A 16871-nucleotide genomic window follows, 5' to 3' on the forward strand; every position below is an offset into this window, starting at 1 on the left:
GTGCAAGCAGCATCATGACAAAGTAATAGCAATGGTGCACTGGAAGATCTGCAAGAGATACCATTTGCCTGCAGGCAAAAACTGGTGGGACCATAAAATAGAGAAAGTCATAGAAAATGAAGTTAAATTGCTCTGGAACTTTAGAATTAAAAAAGATAGGCACCTGCCACATGACACCCCGGACAATTGTCAATAAGAAAGACAAAAAAGTCTGGATAGTGGATGTGGCAGTGCCTGGAGACAGCAGGATAGACGAGAAAGAATTGGAGAAGATAACAAAAAACAAAGACCTACAAATAGAAAAACTGTGGCAAAGGCAAGCAAAGGTAGTACCACTAGGTAGTGCAATCCCAAAACAACTGGAGCACTACTTGAACACCATAGGCATTGACAAATTTGCCATCCATCAATTGCAGAAAGCAGCTTTACTTGGAACAGCTTCCATTCTGTGACAATATCTATAACACCAAACATGTATAACAAACATCCAGATCTGCCTGTTCCAGGTCCTTGGTAAAGACTCAATAGGTAGACCGAAATGCCAAACCTAATCTGAACATCTGGCTAACTCTGCAATGAATACTACTAATACTAATACTACAGTAATACTTGAATTGGAAAAAATCACAAAATATCGCAACCTGGCCATTGAAATTACACGATTATGGATGAAACGTGTAACAGTGATACTCATTGTCATCGGGGCACTTGGTACCATGTCTAAGAATTTTATAAGATGCATCAACAAATTGCAGCTTCCTGCAATAACACTAGCAGAACTGCAAAAAACTGTGCTACTCGGAACATCATATATTTTAAGAAGATACTTGGTTGATACCTAGGATGCTGGCAGCAACCCGTATCAACCTAATCACCAGTCAAGGGTATTTGCGACACATTTTTAAATGTTCAGTTGACTGAGTTTCATGTTTAATTAATAAAAGAGATGATGATGATGACGATGATGATGATGATTTACTTTATTCATTAAACATGAAACTCAGTCAACTGAACATTCAAAAATGCATCACAAATACCATTGACTGGTGCTAATGGTTGATACGGGTTGCTGCAAGCATCCTAGGTATCAACTAAGTACCTTCTTAAGATGTACGATGTTCCACTTCCTGTTTGCTGTTTGTCGCTGCCAGACGTTCCTTCGGGATCGTCAGCTTCCATCGCCTGTCAGAGCCGCCTTCACAACAGAATGGTGGCTCGAAAAACTCCGTTTCCATGAGGAAACGGAGATAGAGCCGGCAGGGGTGGGTAGAACTCTCTGCGGAGTCCCAAAAGTTTTTCCTTTACTTTTGGGACGGAGCGGATGAGATGCCCCGTATCCCCAGCCGCTGCTCCGGGCTTTGGGAGACCTCTGCTGATGCAGAGCTAGGCGTCAAAAGCAAGCTTGCAAATTTAACAGACTACTCAAAGAAAATGTGAGCTGGACCTGTAATACTGAACTGCAAGTATTTTACTGATTTTTTAAAAGAAATTATTTAAGAGAGAGGAGGAAAAGAAAGAGGGAAAAAAAAAGCCTTTTAAAAAATGGCGTCGGCTGGAGGAGAGGCAGAAAGGGAAATTCCTTCCGTTTTTTATTACTACAATGTAGCGGAATAAATACCACTGGCTACATTTGTAGACAAAACTTCGCTCCTGTGTTTTTTTCTCTTTTTCTCTCCCTTGGAGACCAGATATTGTTGTTGATTGGAAAGAAGTCTTTCTTGCTTTTTTTTTTAACAAAGTCTGCCTGGGCGGAAACATGGCACTGAGACTCATAAAGTCAGATACACAAGAAGGGGGGGGGATTCCCCCACCAACAACTTAAAGGAACAAGTCTTAATTCTTCAGTCTGAGAAACCTGATTTTAATATAATAGAATTTTTTATAGAAGAGATTGAAAGAAGGGAGGAGATTGTGAATCAGCAATTTGAAAAATTTAAGCAGGAAATTAAAGAATTGGTGAAATCTATGGCTAATGGTTTTACAGAATTTATGATGCAGTTGGACACAAATACTAATGTACTAGAGTCTAAAATGGAAGGAATTCAAGATAAACTGGACAATAGAATCCAAAAAATTGAAAATGACTTGATAAATATTCAGGATAATAGCTTAGAAGAAAAATCTAAAATGAATGCTGATAAACTGGACAATAGAATCCAAAAAATTGAAAATGACTTGATAAATATTCAGGATAATTGCTTAGAAGAAAAATCTAAAATGAATGTTGATCAAAAGTATGGTAATGCAGAAAATCTGCAACAGAAGATTGAAAAAGAGATTTTAATGGCACAATATAATTTCACAGAATATGCGATAAGATTAAGAGGTTTGCAGGAAAATAATAGAGATGATTTAAGGAAAATATCTTCTGAATTTCTAGCTGGGATTCTAAAGGTTCAACCTGATGAAGTGTTTTGTAGGATTGACAGAGTTTATCGAATTAACTCCTGGATTGCCAAGCATAGGCAATTGCCTAGAGATGTGGTGATTTATTTTACAGACAGAGAAATTAGGAATAACATCGTGCAAAATTCCTTCAATTCTAAGTTGCAATTGTATGGAAGAAAGATTTGGATTTACAAGGAACTCCCACCTAAGATATTGATGGAAAGGAAGAAATTTGGTTTTCTGGTGAATGAGTTAAAAAAGAGAAATATTTTATATAGGTGGGACGCCCCAGTTGGTATTATATTTAGATATCAAGGAGAAAGATATCAGCTAAACACTGTTGAAAGAGCGGAAGAATTTTATCAAAATAGGTTGAAAATGAACTTAACATCTTCAGGTATAATACAGGATAAGCAGAAGGAGCCGGAAATAAAGGTAAAATATCGAAATATAGAGACTGTACCAGAAGAATTGCCTTTGGATTTATTGGATACCCCAGCTGGATTATCTACAAATCTGAGAGAAGTGGCATCTAATCTTATGGTGATGACTTATCAAGGCAAGGATAAGCATGGAAACCAATTAGGTGAAATACAAGGGATAAAAAAGAAATATGAGATACAAAAACAAAACCAACAAGACCAATCTACAAAGCAGAACAAAATCCGACCGGATGATACACAATTTGTAGAAAAGAAACCAGGATGGAAAACAAACCCACAAAAAGAAAAGAAAAAAAAAAAGAAATAGGTGGCATAAAAATAGAAATTTCTAAATCAGGCAACAGTGAAGCCAGTGACTTTAAAATATGAATTATTATGTGTAAATACAGAAGAGGCGACGTATTGGTTAATATCATCCTGAAGATTGTGGCAGATCTCTGCATGGCCGTAATTTGGGGACGTGAAATGAGCCTTAAACTGATGGATTTGAATTATCCATTTTGGAATTTTTTTTTTGTGTTGATAAATATATTATATTATCTCGTTACAAGGCAAGAGAATTATGCTGGGGCATGCAGAAGATCGGGTTGTTACCCACTACGATGACGGGAATTAATAATCCTGATGAAACCCATAATTATTACTATATGGAATATAATTATAATGTCACTCGGGTGGTTGTTTTTACTTTTATATATATAAGAAGATATTTACTACTGATGGGGGCAGATATGATTGAAGATCTTGAATAAACTGTTGCACCAGCAAGTTATGTTACCCGATTATGGATGTTGGTTCTACCAATCCAGTGGAAAGATCTTAAAGAAGATACTATATGGATTATAAATTTAAAGTTATTGTCTTTTTTTTTTTTTTTATTTAGATATAATGGAAAATATAGACATAGATTTTTAAGTAGTGTGGGCAGTGAATTAATGATATTAAGAAATGTTGTGTATGGTAATTTTGCTTGATACTGGGTGAATAAGCTAGTTAGTAGATTGATTAGTCTAAGAAAAGGGATTTTTAAGTGATATATTTAGGGGAGTGGAGGAAATGGATAGAGTGGAATAAATGTTAAACTAGATTTGATGGGGAAGGCTGTTTTGAAATGTCATAGTAATATACATAGAAGATTAAATGTTAAAGTAGGACTTATTGTATATTTTTAAAGTGGAGAAGTTATTTTATAATGTCATAGTATAATGTCTTTTTTTTTTTTCCTTTTTTTCCCTTTCTTTTCTCTTTTCTGAAATGTATGGATAAAGGGGGATGTTATAATATTAATAATATTTTTAGTAAGTAAAGATCAATATCTAGAGGAGGGAGTAAGTAATCTGTTATGAATTAGGTTTTTTTTTTGTTATGAAGAAGTCACGGGGGGATGGGTGGGGTGGGGAGGGGGGGATAGGGAGGGGGAGGGAGAGGGGGGGAAAAAGGGGGAAAAATCTGTATTTGAAAACTTTTTCAATAAAAAAAAAAAAAGATGTACGATGTTCCAAGTAGCACATTTTTTTTGCAGTTCCGCTGGTGTTATTGTAGGAAACTGCAACTTATTGATGTATCTTATAAAATTCTTGGACATGGTACCAAGTGCCCCAATGACAATGGGTATCATTGTTACATGTTTCATCCATAGACGTGTAGTTTCGATGGCCAGGTCGCAATATTTCACGATTTTTTCCAGTTCTTTTTCTTCAACTCTGGCATCTCCTGGTACTGCGATGTCAATAAATTGTATGTTTCACTTTTCAACAACTGTGATATCTGGCGTGTTGTGTTCCAAGTGATGATCTCTCTGTATTCGAAAGTTCCACAAGATTTTCACCTTCTCATTTTCTATAACTTTTTCCACTTTATGTTCCCATGACTTTTTGGATACAGGTAAGTCGTATTTTTTACATAATGACCAGTGGATTAATTTAGCAACTTGGTCATGTCTAGTTTTGTAATCAGTTTGTGCGATTTTGCTGCACTCACATATTAAATGTGAAACAGTTTTGACTTTGTTGTTGCAAAGTCAGCAGTTTGGATTGTCGGTGGATTTTTGTATCTTTGCTTTCATGGCATTAGTTTCTGGTGTTTGTTCTTGAACAGCGAGTATTAAACCTTCCATTTCTTTCTTGATGGTTCCCATCTTAAGTCATGCCCATGTAAAGTTGTCATCACGTTTTCCCTCAATGTTTTTCAAGTCCTGTCCATGCAAAGCTTTGCTTTCCATCTATTTAATCTGTCATCCAGCTGTTTTTCCTTATATTCTGCCTTTGTTTTTATAATGTTCTCTGTTTTCACAACCTGCAGTAATTTTTCTGTACTTTGGTTCACATAATCATTCAAATTTCGTTTTTCTTCTTCTACAGTTTGATGGATTTGCAATAGTCCTCTGCCCCCTATTTTTCTTGGCAGGTACAACCTATCAATGTCACTTCGTGGATGTAAAGCATAGTACATATTCAAAAGTTTGTGCGTTTTCCGGTCCAAGTTTTCCAGTTCAGCCAAAATCGTATTATTATTATTATTATTATTATTATTATTATTATTATTATTATTATTATTATTATTATTATATACTCAAACTTGACAGTATACACAGCAAACAAGATAACCATGCTGGATTTCGTATCTCAAACCACTAGTCGAACACTTCCCAAGTGTTTAGGACTGCGTGATGTATCAGCGGATTATGCGAGCAGATCCCAGTAAGGTGGCTTTCTGCAGCTGACCAATGGTGATCTTGTCAGTGCCAATTGTTTTTAAGTGCTTGCCTAGGTCTTTAGGCACAGCACCCATGTGCCGAGTACCACTGGAACCACCTGCCAGAGTCAGGTGGCAGAGTTTATGCCAGAGTCTCTGCAGTTCAATTCTCAGGTCCTGATATCTGGTGACTTTTTCAAGTTGTTTCTCATCGATTCTGCTGTCACCAGGTATGGCAATGTCGACGATCCACACTTTTTTCTTCTCCACAGTCGTGATATCCAGGATATTGTGTTCCAAAACTTTGTCAATCTGTATTCAGAAGTCCCACAGTAGTTTTGCATGCTCATTTTCAACCACTTTTTCAGGCTTATGATCCCACCAGTTGTTTGCTACAGGCAGATGGTAGTTGTGACACAAGTTCCAGTGGACCATCTGAGTGACTCTGTTGTGACGTTGTTTGTAGTCAGTCTGAGCTATTGTCTTGCAACTGCTCAGTATGTGATCAATGGTTTCATCCACTTCTTTGCAGAGTCTGCATTTGGGATCATCAGCAGATTTTTCTATTCTGGCTTTGATTACATTCGTTCTGATGGCTTGTTCCTGGGCTGCAAGAATCAGGCCTTCTCTTTCTTTCTTCTGTGTTCCGTTGGTCAGCCATAACCAGGTTGTTGTTGTTGTTGTTGTTGTTGTTGTTGTTGTTGTTATTATTATTATTATTATTATTATTATTATTATTATTATTATTATTATTCAGTACAACCAATTCAAGTAACAAGAAGTCATATTCTAATTTGGAGAGTGGTCCAAGCCCTACAATGTGCCATCAGGTAAAAAGGGTTGAGCAGTGAAGATTAGTATGTGTCTTCAATAGAAGAAGTTATCTGGTATCTAAGTAGGTAATTTCTGCTGTACAAGAGCATATCTTGAAACTTTTCTCTTGAAAATGATGGGCTATTTTCTGATTTATGTTCCTTTGGCTTCTTTTTTCTCATTTGTACTGCAAGCAGATCTTTGTGGACCTTCAACTGAATACTGTAAGTGTCAACCCTGAAGTGATCTTGGCTGAGATTTCTATGGGTGCATTACTTGGAATGCTAACATCAGGCTTCAACAATTCTAGACTAATGGACTGAAGCTGAACAGGCTGGCTCTTTGCCATTATTTTCAATCAACAGCTACAAGCTACTAGAAAATTATTGAAATCTGTGACAAAACTTCAAACTTACAATACAGGCAAGGAGATTTCACTTTTTTTTTTTTAATTTGATTTATATGCCGCCCTTCTCCGAAGACTCAGGGCGGCTTACAATGTGCTCAGCAATAGCCTTCATCCTTTTGTATATTTATACAAAGTCAGCTTATTGCCCCCACAAACTGGGTCCTCATTTCACCTACCTTAGAAAGGATGGAAGGCTGAGTCAACCTTGAGCCTTGGCGAGATTCGAACCCTGCAGTAATTGCAGGCAGCTGGTCTTAAGCAGCTTAATAACAGGGTGCCTTAAACCCCTGTAGTACCAAGGCTTTTCACTTGGGGATTCAATAAAATGTTTATTTTGACCTAGGATGCCTACACATTTACTGTATGTCAGAGGAAAGCTGCTCCAGACCTTCTCTACTGATCTAAATGTTAAATGCATGTTGTCAACAAAGATGAAAAAGTAATAAAGATGTTTCTCATCAATGTAAAGCAAACTCTTTTTAAAGAATTTCTTCATTTGTCAGATCCACTATCTTTGGCTTAGAGCCTCACTGTGTCCTGCCATCAAAGGACTAGGGGGCAGGGATGGCGGGGGGGGGGGGGGGGGACAACAAATGGGCAACCTTTATGCGTATTGTATGTAAATTCAGGAGGGGCAATGACAGCTGAGGAAAAGCAGAGCAATATGGCACCAGTTCATGACAGGCATCTTCATGGCTGTTTGCCCTAAGTGTGGAAATTTACCAGCCAAACACCTCAGTGTTCCCAAAACATCTTGGTGGCATCTCACTGGCTGGATTTGGACTGGTCATGGGAGAGGGATGGGAATGAAGGAACTAATTTTGTATTGATGCATGGGAATCCACCTGAATTTATTACAACCAGCATCTCTTAGTAAAAATACCTTTCACTTCAACGAAATGGAGTCAAGGTTTTTTCTTCCCTAAGGGATCAGACTGGGGCAGGTCTGACATTAGGTGGAATCTGCAGTTGTGGTAATCCAGAGAGGACATCACTTTAACCATAGGGACCATGCACATGATGTTGGCTCAATGGAATGATCAGGAAGAGACCAGATGCCTGGGGGGAGGCTTCGTCCAGACCTCCTCTGGGACTGGATCTCTCTGAGATGATAGAAGAAGCAGAAAGCTGTGGTGATCCATTGAAACCCAGGTGATCTGGGTGTTGGGAAGAAGGAAGATTGGGAAGAGAGACACATACGGATGACCTTCACCTGTGGGAGCACAGCAGCCATTAATGGGAATAGCAAGTGGAGCTGGAAGAACTGGAGGAAGAAGAGGTGAACAAAGAGCATCACCAGGCCAATGGAATGATGGAACAGCCATAAACTTCATGCGGGGTGCTTTTGAAAAGCTCAAGGCAAGTGAAATCCTCACTCAAGCTGTACAAACTGATGGCCAGTCACCTCCAGCCACCGTGACTAATGCATCAAGCACATCTGCTGCCGCTGGCAGCCTTGAAGCCAATTCCACAGCAGCAATGACCTCTGTGACCCCAGCACCTGGGTGGCAGCTCAATTCACCCCTCCCTCCCATGGGATTGGCACCAGCAATAAGATCCCACCACTGGGCATGAAGTTTAAAGGGGATTTCTAGCAACTGGAGTTCTTCCTAGCCCAGGTTTGGACCTACATGCAGGGATATGATCTGGAGATAACTACAGAAGACAGCAAAATGAGATGTGTCACTATGGACCTTGAAGGGGCCACAGCACAGGGATGATTATGCCCACAACAGTGATGCTCCAGAGATGAGAAACTTCAATTAATTCATGATGGTACTCCACAAGCATTTCGAAGACCCCCTAGCCAACCCCAAAGCTAGAGATCACATCAAGACCATCAGCCAGAGATGGAGAGGGGTGGCTGAGTACACCCAGGAGTTTCATGACCTGGCTTGCAGGCTCATCGACTGGCTGCAAGACATCCTCATAGGCGGTTTCAAAGATGGGCTGTGTGATGAAGTTTAACAACACCTGCATCTCCAGGGGTGCTCCCCTAGCTTTCATGGCTGGTATATTCTGGCAGAGGAGGTGGCAATCAACCTAGGCCGAAAAAGTATTGCCCAGGGAATTGGTGGGAAAAATCCTTCCCAGAGAAGAAGGAAGCAGCAAATGTGCAGCTGAACATACAGAGCCCTCAGCAATGCTCCACTGCCTGCTTCAAGTACAGGAAAGAGGGGCATAGGGCTACTAAATGGAAATCCAATTGTTCTGCCGAAAAGGAGGAGGAGGAGGAGGAGGAGGAGGAGGAGGAGATGAGGGAGGAGAAGCCTGCCAAGCTGCCCCTGTGAACTTGTGAGACAGCTCTGGAAGGAGTGGAAGTTGTAGAGTTCACTCCATCCCCCAAGGATGGCAAGAGAACTCCAACTAGCCCCATACAGGGACTTGGGGGGAAAGGATATTGACTCCGATGATGATGCCCTGGTAAGTGGCCTAGACATTTACTCTGGTGACAGTCCCCATTGAACTGGTAGTCCAATCATCAGGACAAAAAGCCCACCTACTGGCTCAGGACTCAGGTTGCACCAAATGCCTGGTCAACCCTGCCCTGGTTGGAAAGCTAGGAATGAGACTTAAACTGCTCAAGGTGCTGGTGGCCTTTTCTCAGCTGAAAGGCTCTGTATAACAGGGGTATCCCAGCAAAGTTTGTCACCGAGCGAACATAAATGTGGATGGGGGTACCCACAGAGACTCTGAGTTTTATCATAGCACCAGGCATGGAAAGACCCCTGGTGCTGGGATTTGCATGGCTATGGAAATGGAAACCTATGTAGAGGAGAGGGTTGCTTAAAATCCAGTGAGCTGAAGTGAAAGGAAAACTAGGAAGGGATTTATGGGGCCCAAAGCCAAGGCAGGCAGTGGGGGCTGCAATTTAGGCGTGAAAGAAGGCTGGCCCTTGGATTCCACAGGAGTACTAGGACTTGCGGGATGTGTTTAGCAATAAGAGCTCAGACAAGCTCCCATCCCACCAGCCAACTGACTGCTCTATAGAAATCCTGCCAGGAACCAAATTGCCTAAGCCCAAGCTATATTCAATGACTCCTAGGGAACTGCAGGACTTACAGGCATTTATAGACAAAAAGTTAAAATGGGGGTTCATCCAATCTGCCTGACCCAGGGTGGCTGCTCCAGTCCTGTTCAGAGGGGGGAAAAAGATGGGTCCCTTTTTCTATGCATAGACTATAAATGGCATGTGTGTTGAAAATGTCTACCCATTGTCCCTAATGAAGGTGTTAGTCCATCTGGCAAAGGGAAGATTTTTACTAAACTGGTCTTGCGAGACGCATATTACCAAGTCAGAATTGAAGTGGGTGATAAGTGGAAAATAGCATTTAACTACCTTCTGGGATGTTCTCAATTCAGAGTTCTCCCTTTTGGACTGCAAGGGGACCCTGCTGTATTCATGCAGCTGATAAATGAACTGCTGCATGAGCACTTATACAAGATGGTGTTGGTTTACCTAGATGACATACTGATCTATATTAAAACCATGGCACCTGCCATCAAAGGACTAGGGCGGAGGGATGGGGGGACAAATGGGCAAACTTTATGCATGTTATGTGGGAATTTGGGAGGAAATTCCCACATAATTCAACTGAGGAAAAGTAGATGTGGAACCAGTTCATGACAGGTATCTTCATGGCTGTTTGCCCTGAATGTGAAAATTTACCAGCCCAAACACCTCAGCATTCCCAAAACATCTCGGTGGCATCACATTTGCTGGGTTTGGACTGGTCATGGTGGAGGGACAGGAATGAAGGAAATAGTTTTGTATCGATGCACAGGAAACTCAGATTCCACTTGAATTTACTACAACCAGCATCTCTTAATAAAAGTACTTTTCACTTCAATGAATTGGAGTCAAGGGTTTTTCTTCCTTAAGGGATCAGTCTGGGGCTGGTCAGACATTAGGTGGAATCTGCCTGTGAAAGAAAATTTTACAAATATGTTAGGGTTCCAAGTAACAGACCCAAAGCAATCAAAACTCGAAGGCCTAGACTTTCCTCAAAGTATGAATATATTAGGAATGTTGTATTGGCACAGCTGGTGAAAACCTGACTCTGAAGGACCTGGAGTTTTCCCCACCCAAATCAAAACCCTAAGTTCTTGCCCCCAGGTCAAAAATCCATCACATGACCCAATCACTTTGCAGTCCCAGCTCTGGCTGGCTCTTGTCCATGCCCCTCCAACACCTGGTAAAGCATCCTTGCTCCCACAGGAAAGAATGTTATTATGGCTACACATTCTCCCAGCTATCTCCATCTCCCTCCTCATGTTCCCACAGCTCCAAACAGCCTGGCTGTGGCAACCCTGAAGATGCTCCCAAAATGGCTTCAAGGCTGACACTTAAGTTTGCAAGTAAACATTAGGTATTGAAGGACATATATTTATACAGGTATTCAAAGAAAAACGTTCATATAAGTATATCTAACAGGAAATTATCTTTGAATATAATTTAAGTAGAGACTGATATGTAGATTTTTGCCGGCTCAATTTCAGTAAATCATTAAACTGTAGAGTTTGAAGCAAGAAGTATCTAATCCAGACCTCTTTAATATTCAATGAAACCATTTAAATTGTCCACAAGAAATGGCTGTCCAGTTTCTTAAAAACTTCCAGAGATAGAGAATGCATAATTACTGTTTGCTGTTTGACTATTTTACAATTATTGTAAGATGTTTTTTCCTTATAGTTAAATAAAATCTAAGTAGTATCAACCAGGGGTGAAATCTAAAATTTGTTACTACCGGTTCTATGGGCGTGGCTTGGTGGGGGGGTAATGTGACTGGGTGGGCGTGGCCAATTTTTTTTTAACTTTTAAAAGCATTTTATCTACAACCTTAAGAGATTGCAGGAAAAAAATGCTTTTAGAAGCCTCTGGTGATCAGGCAACTGAGCTGGGATCGCCAGAGGCTTTTAAAGGCATTTTTTTTTCTACAACCTCTTCGGCCGAAGAGGTTGCAGAAAAAAATGCTTTTAGAAGCCTCTGACGATCCCAGCTGAGCCACCCGATCATCAGAGGCTTTTTTTTTTATTTTTAAAAGCATTTTTTTGGCCAAAGAGGTTGTAGAAAAAATGCTTTTAAAAGTTAAAAAAAAACAACCTCTGATGATCACGCAGCTCAGCTGGGCATGGGCGGGGGGGGCAGGGATTTTTGCTACCAGTTCTCCGAACCACCCGCCACCATCACTAGTGGATCAGGCAATCCAGTCTGAACCGGGAGCATTTCACCCCTGGTATCAACCCATTTCTAGTTCTAATTTCTGTGGCCATGGAAAGTCTGTCCCATTTTCCCTTTAGTTTCCCTTTAGGTATTCTAACATGGCTATAAAGGTAATGATAAAAGTTTCCCCAGGTGTCTGACCTGAGGGAACAGTCCCCATCTCTGTTTCAAGGGAGCCAGTGTTGTCCGAAGACACTTCCATGGTCATGTGGCTAGCATGATTATATGCCATGGCACATAGAACGCTGTTACATTCCCACCAAAGTGGTACCTATTAATCTACTCACATTTGCATGCTTTTGAATTGCTTGGTTGGCAGAAGAACATGGCTATATGTGTCCCCTAAATCAAAGTTCCCCAACCTTTCTGGCTTTATGGACCAGTGCAGGAGGGAGGGGGGATGATTCTATATGAGCGACTGTCAAGTGTGCACATGCTGCTCCATTTGCATGTGCAGTAAGCATGTGTACCCATTGCTCACGCAAATGGAGCGTGTGTGCATGCGCTCACCCACTACCTGAGCAAGTGGAGATGTGTTTGCATACACACATCACCTGACATTTCCACAGCCCAGTTGCAAACAGCTCATGGTCCACTAGTAGACCGTGGCCCAGAGGTTGGGGACCTCTGTCCTAAATCATCTTATCTTCAGATAGAGTTGCAATTCATTCAGTTTTGGCTCACCAGATTAAGCATTCTATACACTTGATTTTTAATGTCTATGTTATATTAATAAATGATTTTTTGTATATGACACTTTATTAAGTCATATACTTAGGGGGAAAATCTGAATCTTACCTGAACTTCTTTTAAATCAACATAAATATTTCCTTTGTTTTCTGTAGGGAAAATAGTATTTTAAAAAATAATTCATGTATTTGTTCATTCCTTATAAAATGAAATGAGAAGTAATCAAGAAATAAATCACTGTCTGGAGAACTTGTTGATTAAATATCTCTTCCTGAACAGCAGACATGAAAAAGAGAGAAGACTAATTATGAGTACAATAGTCTCTAAGCAAATGTCTTACTGTTTATAAAGAAGTACCACTATTAGTGGTAATTACTTCTTTCTACTGCATTGTTTTTCAACTCATATTGAATATTATTTGTGTGCAAAAATAACCACTTAATTTCCTCTCAAGAAAATAGCTTACACACAAGGAAGATTTATTGAAAATATTAGTTGTAATAACTGTTCCATTGCTGAGGAAAACCAAACGGATTTAGCCGAGTATTTCCTACTCTATTTTCAATAGTACAAAACAATCTACAGCCCTTGCTATGTTTTAAAACCTGGCAGAAGCTGCATGAGTCACAGGATTGGTCCTGTCATTTGGCAGAATGTGATAACTGTCTGAAGCAGATGGTATGGTAAGCCATGGAAAAGAAGCAAGTTGTTGATGATGAAGATGCTCCTCTTGTTTTTTTACTTCCACAGATAGGAAAAGTTACCTATGAAAAATTTGACTTACTACCAAAATAATTTGTCTAGCTTTTGATATTATTCACTTTGATCAGGCTATGAGGAAGAGAAGGAATTGTTACAAAGTACACAATATCCTATATTGGTACTGTTGAGTTAATAACATTGTGTATGAGTTTATATAAGGTACGTTTTGGTGGTTTTGATACTATAGGAAGCATTTAATGGATTAATTTAATCACTATGTGTTCTTCTCTGCTGGTTCCTTTTTGAAAAGTGCAAATTTGGAAACTTGCTATCTACTTAAAGGCCAAAAAAAAAAAAAAAGTCCCATTCCTAATACTTTTGGAATTATGGTTTAGATAAGTACAGCTGTTGCTATGGCTCAAAAATATCAGCACTACTATAGCCCTTAGGAGAACGTAAGTTTCCCCTTCTAATTAATAATGTTCAGTTCTACTGTGTGTCCATTGACAGTTGCCAAAGTGGCCTTATAGCGCATAGATAAACTCATAATGCTTATAAAAAATCTTTGTGAAAAAGGCATGGAAACATCTCAATATTACATGGGTCTTAAGCATATTGGGTTTTTTGATGGGTTGCCAGGCAGTATTTTCTTCCACCATTTTAAAAAATGGGATTTAACTCTAATAAAGAAGCATAAGCCATGGTTACCCTAGAATATATTGTCTATAAAAACAGCTTTCAGAACTGTAGAGAAAAAAAGAATAAAGAGAACCAATCTTTTGTTCAACTTTACACAAATGTAATAACACAGAAAATGCCAAGTATTTAAAGGTCACATTGTAGGAACATAGGAAATCCCAAAGATCTGTGATTTCTGCCAAAAAGATTGTGCCTACTCGCTCATTGAGTAAATTTACTGCTTTCTTAGAAAATGATAGATATTAAGTTGGCATCTTAATTGCTCTGGCACCTTGCATTGAAATCCCAGTAGAATTCTCTTTCTAAAATAATTAGAATTCTGTAAATCCATGGTGTTGAAGTAAGTAAAACCCCTAGGAACCTGCAGGTGACATTATTTTTCTTCTATTCCTTCATAAATACAATCTCAATGGCATACTGTGTACTTAGTATGTTCTGTACTTAATAATTAGTATTCTGCAAAATTCTTAGGTATTGATTGTCAATCAAAGGGTCATTGATCAACTGGGAGTCTAATCCCTAACGTGCATACATATTGACGATTCAGTCCTATCCAAGGTGGAGAAAGATCCACAGTGATGTCTTTTCTTGCACTTAACTATACCATAAATACATTCCATCAACCTTTTTTTTATACTGCCATGTCCTAATGAATTGTCACATCCCCAACTCATCCCTGCATCATCCTAAAACCATTTGTCCTGGTGTTCAAATGCTAATTGTTGCTTTTTAATCAGGCAACTTGTAGCAGTTCAGATGTGAGTAAACTCTGTTGCACTTCATTTAATCAGTGTTGCAGCCTAATAAGCCTTAGATGGCCTTGCTACTTAGATGCAAACACAGCCATCTTCTTCTCTGATATGTGGACATTATCTTCTGCCTTTGGAAACAGGAGAATCGGATTCTTTCAAACTTAAATCAGACTAAACATCAGTTGATCAGAAATGACAGCAGGGAGGTGCTACCCAGTAAAGTGGAAGAGTGACTTCTGGCAATTCCCTAATGTTATTAAACCCTTATACCAAAGAAGAATAGTAACTGGGAAATAATAATTAGGGTAATTCACCAGTTCCTGTCCTTGATATGCCTTGTACATGCTAAATAAGACACCATCATCTAACGGCATTGTGCTTGCAGCAGGACAGGGATTGCCAAGGGAATAGGGGTTGCTACCTTTCATGTTAATGTAGTTTTATGCTAAAATGCAGTGAAGTGTATTTTAGCTCAATCCTAAATCACCAAGGGAATAAATGTCTAGAAAGTTCATTGCTAGCTGAATACTGAGAAGCTAAGGAGGTTATGTATCTGACTATGGTTCTGGACTATTTCTTCTACTGCAGATTTTTCCTGAGAGAAAGCAGTAGAAAGTGCAGAATATCATACACATCATGTTCTTGTACATATGACACAAATTACACAAACCTCTACAGTTGCATGATAATTTAAATGGTGAACAGCTATAGTTTTTAATTTTTTTCTTTTTACGACCCTCTAATCCTTTTTTATAGGTATGAAGTTGGGGCAACTGAATGGAGCTGAGTGTTTACTTGCTGGATGCCCTTCATGACACCTATACGGAGTTCACAGCAGATAGTTTCTCTTTGCAGCCTAATAAATATCTATCACTGCCTAGGGTTGAACTCAGCCTCTGGAGTATGAGGCAAGGATCTTCATCGCTCTAGCACTGCTCTAGCAATGGTTTTTAAGGATCCAATTTTGGACTGCTGAAATCAAGATACTTGTGTAAAACAACAGAATCTTGTGGGGAAAGGAGGGCAGGCAGTAAAGATATAGAAGCCTGGAAAATAGGTATTTGAATCCAACAGTTTAAGAACTACTGAAATACAACTTGTGCAACTTGAGCTACGTGTGCATGCACATGCACGCTGGCCTATCACTCACATGAGTTTAGCTGCACGTGCACATGTACATGCCAGCCCACTGCTCACGCAGCCTGGTTCCTCTCTCTCCCCCCAGCTGGCCTGCCAAGCTGCAAAGGTTGGGGACCGCTGTTTAGAGTTTTTTTTAATTGTAAATGGGTTCTTGAAGGCTAGTCTTTCAGTATCTTCAGTGAATACAGTGTCATTTCAAGAAAGAACATTTTGTCCATAATCCAATTAAGAAAATGAAAACACCTTGTAGTTTCACCCAGAAGGCTGCACATGTCTTACCCTAAAAGAAGTGAAAGTAACTCAGGATCATTTTTTTAAAATAAGGCCTTGGGCAGCTCTGATCAGAAGCTTGCTTCATTCATTTCTGTTGCCTGCTAGCTGAATCGCTAGCAAATCAGAAGAAAGGTAATTTCATGACAGTTTAGTAATTCAGCACTGGGTAAAATTATAGAGTAATATAAAATAATTATTTCAGCATTTTGAATGCAGAAAAGACATGGAAAAAGAGAAAGAAGAAAACAAAAATTTTTTTCTTCCATTCTGATTATAGGAACAGGAACAGGAACAGGAACAAGAACAAGAACAAGAACAAGAACAAGAACAAGAACAAGAACAAGAACAGAATAGAATAGAATAGAATAGAATAGAATAGAATAACAGAGTTGGAAGAGACCTTGGAGGTCTTCTAGTCCAACCCTCTGCTCAGGCAGGAAACTTATACCATTTCAGACAAATAGTTGTCCAATCTCTTCTTAAAAACTTCCAGTGTTGGAGCATTCACAACTTCTGGAGGCAAATTGTTCCACTTATTAATTGTTCTGTCAGAAAATGTCTTCTTAGTTCTAGGTTGCATCTTTCCTTGATTAGTTTCCACCCATTGCTTCTTGTCCTCCCCTCAGGTGCTTTGGAGAATAGCT

General features: G+C 39.5%; 1 protein-coding gene across 3 annotated transcripts in view; it reads left to right on the plus strand.

Moving 5' to 3' along the window:
* The window catches only part of RPAP3 (RNA polymerase II associated protein 3), an 83367-nt gene extending 66888 nt beyond the window's left edge, over positions 1–16479 (plus strand). The window contains exon 17 of one of the 3 annotated variants that reach the window (XM_060694695.2): positions 15571–16479. In XM_060694695.2, the coding sequence (XP_060550678.2) occupies positions 15571–15629 (59 nt within the window). In that variant the 3' untranslated portion in view covers positions 15630–16479. Of the gene's footprint in view, positions 1–6535; positions 7221–15570 lie in introns of those variants that run through there. The other 2 variants (XM_087874149.1, XM_087874150.1) reach the window with 2 other exon arrangements.
* The last annotated feature ends 392 nt before the right edge of the window (positions 16480–16871 follow it).

The sequence above is a fragment of the Pantherophis guttatus genome, chromosome 7, assembly GCF_059756535.1.
Source record: "Pantherophis guttatus breed Tessera chromosome 7, ASM5975653v1, whole genome shotgun sequence".
Taxonomy (NCBI): Eukaryota; Metazoa; Chordata; class Lepidosauria; order Squamata; family Colubridae; genus Pantherophis; species Pantherophis guttatus.